The 10,856-nt window shown below is 27.2% G+C and overlaps 1 protein-coding gene across 1 annotated transcript; it reads left to right on the top strand.

Moving 5' to 3' along the window:
• Window positions 1–2,738: 2,738 nt before the first annotated feature.
• Window positions 2,739–4,886, top strand: LOC102579937 (protein ODORANT1). The gene is made up of 3 exons (XM_006364556.2): window positions 2,739–2,990; window positions 3,377–3,506; window positions 3,974–4,886. The coding sequence occupies exons 1-3, from the start codon at window positions 2,858–2,860 to the stop codon at window positions 4,644–4,646; spliced, it is 936 nt and encodes a 311-aa protein (XP_006364618.1). The 5' UTR covers window positions 2,739–2,857; the 3' UTR covers window positions 4,647–4,886.
• The last annotated feature ends 5,970 nt before the right edge of the window (window positions 4,887–10,856 follow it).

Consider the following 10,856-nt stretch of genomic DNA (forward strand, 5'->3'; position numbering starts at 1 on the left):
ATTCAAGATTCTCACCACCAAATTAGGTACATTTGCACTTATATACTTATATTAAGTTATATTAACATACTCATTCGGGCGGAATTAAAAATCAATGTACAAATTCAATTGAACTCAGTAACTTTAGTTCAACTTTTATATTATATTAAAAAATTTACTAAATACTTTGTCTTCTATTACAAGTACAAATACTAGTACTGTATATGTATCCACACGATGAGCGGTTAACATTAATAAGATGAAATTGCTGAAAGTGTGAATAGAAATTTTGAAATTCAATTAAAATCAAGAATCTTACGACCAACAAGTTGGGTAAATTTGCACGTACATTATTATTATTATTATTAACTCAAGCTAAGTCTTCTAGTAGACTTTACTATATTTTGCAAAAAAAAATTTGTATTACAATAATCTTGACCACCAGCTGGCAGATGAAATTTTCTTTGGTTTTAATCTAAGGATAAGATTTTTATTTTTTAATTTTTTGGCTTAATACATAAGATTGTGGGTCCATTTTGGAGTACTAAAAACGTAGACTTTTTTTTTTTTTCACCCGGTGTCTGGAACCCACATTGGAGTTCCGACTAAATTTGGATCGCACTCTGCAGGGCCCATTCGAGGGTGGCGCTCCCAACAAGATTTTCTCCATACCCAGGGCTCGAACCTGAGACCTCTGGTTAGGGGTGAAACACTCCCACCAGTGCACCACAACCCATGTTGGTTCGTAGACTTTTGTTGTGTGTCAAATAATAATTGAATTAATCTTACTTTAACTAGTTCCTTAAATATCTCTTGAATTTATTCCTAAGGAAAGATCTATGTTGTTATATTTGAATTTAACTTTAAGAAAACAATTTCTCTCAATCTCATGCACAACCCAAACGTCAAATTTTACCTCCTAATCATTTTTTATTTTTTGCATTTACCCAAAAAAGGATAATAGTGAAAATTGAACTCATACTTAATATAAAAAAAAATACTTAATCAGACATGATTAGAGTGTTACTAAAAGCACAAAATTAAACAAGACACCCTTGCGCCAAAAATATTCATGAATAAAATCACTAGTTAGGGTCGGTTTTGGTTAGAAGTTCACGTGATTTCAATAATTTTTGTTTAAACGTATATATATGTAAAAAGAAATCAACTAAATATATTGATCTATACGTATTTGATTATGAACCTAACTATTATTTTATTAAAATTTAAGGTCTCTACAGAAATTCATAAACATCAAAATTTTCAAATTTATCTCTAAAACTGAATATAGCAAGTATATTAATTGAGTTTTTAGAACAATTCTTAGCATGAACTCAAAATAAATTTCTATATATATCATCAGATTAAATTGACTAACAACAACAATTAGTTCTCCCTAATAAGTGTGACCTTGTAACATGGAAAATGGTGTAATTACATGTCATAGTCAATTAGCTTACACTATTGATATATATATATGGAAAAATTACCATTCAATATTTTGTGTGAATTAATTTATAAAATATATACACAAACATATTTATGTGTTGTAATATATTTTAATTATTTTTATACATATTTTATAAATTAATTGATCGAGCAATATCCAACCAAAGAACTCAACCCAAGTCAAAGTTATCTAAAAATATACATTGATAAGTAAATTTAAAAGGGTCAACATTCAAACAAGTATACATAAAATATATCATATCCAAATAAATGTAAATTTTGTTGAATTAGCCACTTTATCCCAAATGTGTATTCAAGAAAATTATACTTTATACTAAAATATCCAATTTATTTTTTTCTATTTTTGCTGACGTGTGAGAGAACTTAAGTATATTTTCCATACTTTTATGCTTCAAATTCAAGCAAAGAAAATAAGAGGGGTGTGTTGAGGTGGCGCTTTCTCAATGTGACAAATAACACGCACTTACACGCGCTGTATGACTGAATTACACGTGTGGGTGTAATTTTTTTAGAAAAAAAAATAGTGTGAGTGGGTGTTTGAACATAAAATTGAAAAAAAATATTGTATTTTGTTATGAGTTGAAAATGATATTTGAATATTGAAGTCGTGTTTAGATATGAATATATATAATTAGAATTATTTTTGATATTTTTATGAATATTCAGAGTGTAAATAATCTTTCGGAGTTTTTCGAATTCTAGAAATTTTTCTTGAATCCATCTCTATTTGGTGTTTTTTAAAAAATAAATTCCTTTCCAGAGCTTTCATTTTTTTGCTTCTTTAATTACTAAAATACAATTTTGTAATTAAAATCTTGAATTCATCAATTCTATTTTTACCCTTTTCTCAAAGCTTTCTTCTTTTTTTCTTCCTTAATAACTCGAACAACAACCTTAGATTTTTTTTCTTCTGATTATTCATTCGATATCTGATATTTACATTGGAGTCCGACTAAGTTTAAATTCATGTTGGAAAGTCTCACATTGAGGGGTAAAATAATTCCAAACAAAGATGACTCCATATATCTATGAAAACTATAATTCAAGACCTCTAATTAAAAATAAAAAAGTACTTATCGAACCATTTGTTAATATGTCTTAAACCCATTAAAGGGATGCGATGGATTTTTTTTTTTATAATAATAATTGATTAATAAGCCGTGTTTTTTTTTCTCTAGAGGTGTTAATGTGTGGTACCCCACTAGGGTAAGTGGGGGTGGGGGGTGTTTGGTTATGATTTTATATATAAGTAGGTGGCCTTTGTTGTTGTTCTATAGAGTTTAGGCCAACTCTTCATCTCTCTCTAAAACAAAATAATCCCAAAATCTCTTTCTTATATTATTTCATCAAAAATAAACCTCAAAATTTTCTTAAACTTAGTTGTTATTTTCTTGAAAATTTTATTATCATGGGGAGACAACCTTGTTGTGACAAAGTTGGATTGAAGAAAGGTCCATGGACAGCTGAGGAAGACAAGAAACTCATTAACTTCATTCTCAATAATGGACAATGTTGTTGGAGAGCTGTCCCTAAATTAGCAGGTCTCTCTCATTTTTCATCTTTTATGATTCGTCAGATATAACCTGACGAATATTCAGACTAGACGCAGCAAGTTCTCTTCAGAACTTGCTGCGTCTATATATATGATCAAATGATATGAGAAAATAGACACATGTTAATGAAATATGGAAATATTTTTCTTCGTATCAAACACACTCTTGATCCAACTTTTGTCATTGAGAATAGGGAAAAGTGTGGGACAATGGTGTTTAGTGCTAATTTGGAAAATGAGAAAAGGGTGGTTCAATGATTGTTTTTATTCCTAGAAGTGGTCTAAATTTCTAAAAAGCAAGTAAATTATTTATTTACTAGTATTTCTTGATTATAGTATATAGTAATATTAATATATACTTTTTTCATTATGCAGGGCTATTGAGGTGTGGAAAGAGTTGTAGATTGAGATGGACAAATTATTTAAGACCAGATTTGAAGAGAGGACTTTTATCAGAATATGAAGAAAAAATGGTTATTGATCTTCATGCTCAACTTGGAAATAGGTAAATCATAATTACTTATTTTTGAAGTAAAAAAAAAACATGTCAATTGTTTCTCATACTTTTCACTTTTTGACATTTGAATATTTCAAAAAAAAAAACATGAGTTAAAAGTGTAGTACTTATTAAATAAGTGCTATGTCCATTTGGAGCTCTTTGTGTGGATCATAAAGTTCTTTAAAACTTCAAGAAAATAAATAAATTTCAAGTGGTAGACAAAAAACTTTAACGCAATTTCAGGCACCCATTCTTCATTGTGTACTTTTCAATGTGTCATTGTTGTCCATCAATAATTTTTCAATTTTCTTTACCAATTTATGACTCTTTTTACCTAAGTGGGAAAATGGACCCCTCTACCAACATGACCAAATTTTACTCTCTTTGATCAATGGAGGGTAAATATGTCATTTTAAATGATCGATCTCACAATATATTCTGAGTAATTGATCAGATAAAGTTATTATTTGTAGGTGGTCAAAAATCGCCTCTCATTTACCTGGAAGAACAGATAATGAAATCAAGAACCATTGGAATACACACATCAAGAAGAAGTTGAAGAAAATGGGGATTGATCCAATCACTCACAAGCCACTCTCCACTATTACTATTGACCAAACAAACACATTAGAACAAGGAAATCAACCAATTGAAGAAGATAAAAATCAAGATATATTATTGGCACAAATGGATATTGAAAGTAGTCCAATTGATCAATCAACTATTACAGAGATCAAATCAGAAGACGATGATAACAACAACAATAATAATAATAATAACACCATGGGGACGAATTGCGCGAATAATTTTGACTCAACCATAGTGGAAGTCAACAATAATGGCTTTTGTATTGATGAAGTTCCATTGATTGAACCTCATGAGATTTTAGTCCAAGAATCAACTCCATCAACATCATCATCTTCATTTTCATCATCATCATCATCCAACATTCTTGAAGATTTGAAGTTTTTGTCAAGTTTTGATGAATGGCCATTAATGGAAAATAATAATAACAATATGGGATTTGGATGGGAAATTAATAATGATTTTAGCAGCACACTGGATTTTTTGCTTGAGGATGATCATAGTGACATGATGAATAATGTTACATTTGATGAATCATGGAAATTTGAGCAACTCTTGTAATATAGTACATAAGTTTATTCGATACACAAAGTTTAATTTAAAGTTTCTTTTTTTTTTATTGGTAAGTACGTGTCACTTTTTGTTAATAGTAGTTTTAGTTGATAAAAAGGTGAAAAAAGGTATATGGGGAGAAAAATACAAAAATTCCCACACCAAATATTTGTTTCTACTTTTTATTGTAAAAAGCTCTTTTGTTCTAATGTACAAATCAGAATAAATTGCTGAATGAAAAGTTTTATATATTCTGATCATACAAGTTTCATTTTTATTTTTCTAACTTTACTTTAGTTTGCTAATTTGTCATTATTCCAACTTTATTACTGAACAAGATTCATGAAATAGTCAGAATGAAACTCGCATCTGCTATTCTTTGGAAGAATCAATCAAACCTGAGAAACCTCATTTAGAAAATCACATGTTCAACCAACTCGGCAATCCTTATGAATTCTGTAAGGAACTATATTGATAAAACTTCAATTTGTTCGATTTTTCTTTTCAATTTTTTATTTGTTAAATTCATCCAAAGAGTATCAATAAACAAAATGATATTTTAGATTTTGACATTTTCTTACATATGGCATAGATAAATTAATAAAGAAGAAATCAAATGATCAGTTAACTTATATACTGTGTAACTACTAAAATATTCTCATTTTTCTAGAGTCAAGAGAAAAAGAATATATCAGTGTCAGATGTTCACGAGACAATAAAAACAAGCTTAAATATTATCTAGATCATGTACATTTTCAAAATTAAACATTTAAAATATTTATCTATATATTATGCCTTTAATAGTTAATACAGAGTGTAGGAAAGGTCCTTCATGTATTTTAGTGGAGATGCAGTGAGCACTTTGATACATAATGCTAGTACCTTTTTAACTATAATAATAATAATATCAGACAGTTAGTTAATTTACGATCATCTCAACTATCTTACTTTTGTTGAAATACCTTCCAGCTAGCTACAAGCCTAAATCGATTTATAAATTACGTAAATGCTTTAATTCCTATATATCGCGCAAGGTGTCTATTTTTTTTTTGTAATTATATATTATTCTCATTATATTAGTACTAATTATATATTAAAAAAAAGGGTGAAACGTGTGCTTATAACATTGATATTTACATGTTATTAGGTATTTTAACTAAAAAGTAATGGATTAATTAATATCACATGTATAGTAAATACTTTTTTCCATGTGTAATATTTTATTGGAGCAGTTCTCATGTAACAATATAGTTTTGGTGTAGTGCATGGATTTATGAAATATATAGTAGATAATTATTGTGTAATATTATTTAAATCTTTAAATTGATTTAAAAATAAATAAATCTCAATCAATTGTGGAGGATTTTTCTTGTTTTTCTACTAAATACATATGACTAATTATAAATATAAAATTAGTTCAATAGTTTATAGTCAAAATTTGTTCTTTGTCAATTGTCAAAGCAGTCCATTTCCTTGTTTTTTTTTTACGTAATTACCTAAGGTTGAATTGACTAGCTTACCACCATATAAAGATAATCTTAGATTATATGACAAATTAATTCTGTATTATTTTGAAACAAGTATGTCATCCCACTTGACATCATTAGTGACATTAAAATTATTTGAAAATAAATTTGTTAATTCCTTTTACATGTTTTACAATTTTATTGTAACGTTTATGGTGGAGGGTGGATCGATGAGGACGAGTCACAGGGAAAGATTTTGAATAAGGGATGCATATAATATATTTATTAGATGAATATACGTCAGAATAAAAGAAAAACATGAAATTTTTTATAAGATGTAATACATGTTCACATACGCTTGCGCGTTTGTTGATTGCGTAAACCTATTCAAAGCAACACATTACCTATCCTTGGATGGATTAAAAATATTATACCTAATAAATCATTTTTCTTAATGTCAAATGATAGTTTAAAGAATTGTTGCATGGGTTAATTTTTTATAATGAGATAAAAGTCAAATTACTTTAACTTTTATTACTTAATTTATACAATTAAATCACAAGTTGGAGGTAGAGATGACAAACTTCCCAACCAAAACCTAAAAGACAAAAAATTAAATTAATTAATAAATAACCATGAAGATACCAAATCTCCTACTATTAGAGTATTAGTCAATGATTAGTGTGGAATTAGAGGGGTATGCTAATAAATCATTTAGTGCATGGTGTCCGGATCAGTTTGCATTCCCATCAACACAACTATCGAGTCATTCTCTGTCCATCAAGATTCAAACAAATGAAAAAAATCACCTAATATTAATTACTGACGTATACAAATACAGTTTATTCATTAGGTAGTATGTGATATACCTTTAAAAATATATATTTTTTATAAGAAAAAAAATTAAGACAAAAATTAGAGTGCATCATTATTATCAAAGATGAAGTATGCAGCTACGTACTACGTACTTCACATGTGATGCAATGTATAGTTAATTAGTTGGAATAGTAGCATTAATTAGTTTTGAACTAATTTGATTTTTTTGCATTTTTGTAATTTTTCTAGATACATACAAAAACAACAACATACCCGTTTTACCAAAATAAATAAATAACATTTTCAATGTCATTTTATGTGGAGTTTGGAATGATATGGTATAAGCTGATCTTATTTTTACCTTATAGAGATAGATAAACTGTTTAAAAAAACTATCAATTCAAGTAACACAAATCAAAACTAGTAGAAAAAAAGAAAAGAAAAATACAAAATCAAAGATGAATACATTACATAACCTTCAGAAAAAAGGAACAATAACAATTTCCAAATAACGTGATAATCGAAGCACAAAAAATAACAAATAGTTATAACATGAATGGAAAAAGACAAAAATTATACTTTAATTTTAATTTAGGCAAAAGGTCACATTTGCTTGTGTAATACTCTATATTCGAATAAATGAAGCAATTTTACACTCCATTAAACTTGGATTAGTAAAAACTAAAAAGTCTTCGTTTAATTATTATTTTTTGCCCCTATTAAAGCTTTAACTTGTGGGTAATATAATATAATTAATTATAAACCATAGTAAAAAGTTATCGCGTTGATTTTGACCATATTTCTCGAATAACTTGGATGAATGCAAGAGTCACCACCTATTTATAGATACAGTCTTTCCTGTTAATAATAAGGGCAAATTAAATACGAAACAATCTCCTAATGATAAAGGTAAATACGAAATGATTATTAGAATTGCTTAATTATTTTGATTAATCAAGCAATTAGATAACCTAATCATAACCTCCAACCAAGAATTAATTAAAGATGCTGGAATATTACAGCAAGAAAAGTACTAATTCAAAGATGCTGTTGAAAATATTGTTCCAAATATATATTTTATTTTATTTTTGATTATTTTTAGTCGTTATTTACCTAGAAGTTTGTTAAAATTGATTAAACTCCAATCATATATGACTATTCGTCAATTTTGAAGAAATTTGCCAGAAAAAAAAATATTTATCTAGAAGGGAATGTTGAAAATTTGTATATCCATATTGTACATTATTTTAATGCCTTATTGAGGACCGCAAAGTAACACCTTACGTCTCAAAATATTTATCACGTTTAACTTTTTGAGAATCAAATTATATGAACTTTGATCAAATATTAAGATATTTTTTTATCATATTGATACTTGTGGTAATTTTTATATAGTTCTCAAATATCTAAATTTTAATTTTAAAATATTAAATTAATTTAATATTATTTAATTCATTAACTCTCGAAAAACAAAATGGGACAATTGTTTTGGAAAGAAGGGAGTAATACTTTATATAATATTTCTCATTCAACAATAAAAAAATATAAACTTTAAGGACGACAAATAAACTTTTATTTATATTTTATTTACGCGAGATGCATGGATTATAACCTTTCATCTTTAACTCAAAAAGATTTGTAATTTTTTTTTTCAAACTATAAAAAAGAAACTATCTATTTGGATACCTAAGATTCCTTGTTTTAGGTGGAGAATCTCAATTTTCTTCTACATATTTCTAGCAATTGCTTTCCCAAGTCTTTTAATTACAAAATTACAAAAACAAAATTGGCTCTTCAAATTCGTTAAAATTGTTTTAAAATAACTTTAATTCGCAAATGCTAAAAAATAATGTTGAGAAAAATATATAATAGAACTATATAAAATGAAAAAAGAAAAAGAAAAAGACGGATGAAATGTGGGAAAGAAATAACAACAACGTAACATACATAGTGAAATTCTTCAAGTAGGGTTTGGACCAGAGAAGTTGGGTGTACGCAAACCTACCTCTACGTCTCTGAAGTAGAGAGACTATTTCCAAAAGACCCTCAGCAAGATGCGAGAAAAAAAACTAAAAGTACAAAAACAAAAGATAAACATGTAAAAATGTTAATAAATATTTTTACCCTAATCATTAAATATAGTGTTAAAACTTAAAAACATTGAATTATGAAATATTATCGCATACATATTTAGTACTAATTGTGACATTATCATATGATTGCTCAAAAAATATTATTTAAATTTTAAGTCAAGCTGTTATTCAAAGGTAACGGTTTAACTACTCTCTAACTTAAATTAATTATTACAATATTCTGATTTTGATCTTGTCATATATATCTAATTATTCTTTAAAAGTTGGGTAATGATTGATAAATATGTGAATCTATGAAGAGATGCAAGCATCCCTTCGAATAATTGAAGGTCTAATGTGTTTAGTCAAATATTATTAGAATTAAATAAAGATTTAGCAATAATTGAGAAATCAAGAGTGTTATTTAATTACTATAGCTAATATATATATATATATATATATTCATAATTAGTTTTTTTTTACTTAAAATTAATAACAAGTTTTAAAGGAAAAAAATTCCACTTGAGATATATGGGATCCACATGAATAAACGCATGCTTATAATTAAGTCACTTGGCTACCAAACCAAAAAAAATTCTTGGTTTTGGTATGAATAAATTAAACAATTTGAATGATCAAACAATTCATTTCGTTTGTCATGCTTCTTTATTTTCGTATTTTCTTTCGTAAATTATTTTAAAATGTTTTTCTTGAGTTGAGGATTATGTCAGAAATAGTATCTTTACCACTACAATAAAAGAATAAGATCTGATTATAGCTTATTCTTTTTAAATTCAACATGTAGAATTACACATTGATATGTTATTGTTATCGTTGAATGTTCAAATATCATGAAAAAGAAAGGGAGAAAAGAAAAATTATCCACAACTTTTTTTGTTTGTTTATGTATATACTCATTTTAGATTACTAATAAAATTGACATAGTGGAAAGAAATTCTAGCAATTAAACCTAACTTCTTGGTTATTCTATGATGGAGAAATTAATTGCTTTAATCAATTGTAAAATCATTTAATGAGTTACTTGTCCTATAAGATTTTACTAAAATGGGAAAATTAGAAGTCAAAATAATTCAAATCTTGGGTTAAAACTCCCCCAAAATAGAGTAATTTAAAAAAAAAATGTATGTATGAATTTCTAAATTTAAATACTTGTAATTATCTTTTGGATGTGTTCAATTTGACATAAAAATTACCCTAATGGTGGGATTTCTTGTATGTGATCACACTCAAAAAGATAAATAACTACTTGTAATAATTAAATTAAACAATTTATCATAGTCATATATGCATGCATCGTAGAAGTTTTTTGATATTCGACTCAATCATACGAGGTTACAATTTACTTAATGTACATTAATATTAGAGTAAACATGATTATCTTTTACATATACATGTGTCCTACGTAACGTTATACACTTTGATTACTCACAAGTCGCAATCTTAGGGCCTAGGAGAAGTTCAGTACTACCTAATCGTTCACAGTACAAGTTGGACTGTGTCTGAACACTAGACTTTTTTAGGATAGATTTATTGACTTTTGGTAAATTATAAAGAAAATTATTATAAGGCTAAGTAAATTATCACTTTATTGCATTTGTGACATGTACTATTAGAAAGCATGAAATTAGCTACATACTTTATCGGAAATCCCTAGTTAATGTGTTGTTAAATAGCTCCTAGTTAATTAAATTTTCATATAATCCGTCTCTAATTCGTAGCTAAATAAGATTAGCATGAAATTTTTGTCGTTTAACTATAAATTTTTTGTTGTTATATAGGCGGGTTGACGAGTGTGAGTCGAAGAAAAAAATTGACAAATTTTTAGGCTGATGTTTGCTTTCGAA

This window comes from Solanum tuberosum, unplaced genomic scaffold, assembly GCF_000226075.1.
Source record: "Solanum tuberosum cultivar DM 1-3 516 R44 unplaced genomic scaffold, SolTub_3.0 scf00505, whole genome shotgun sequence".
In the NCBI taxonomy this organism is placed as follows: Eukaryota; Viridiplantae; Streptophyta; class Magnoliopsida; order Solanales; family Solanaceae; genus Solanum; species Solanum tuberosum.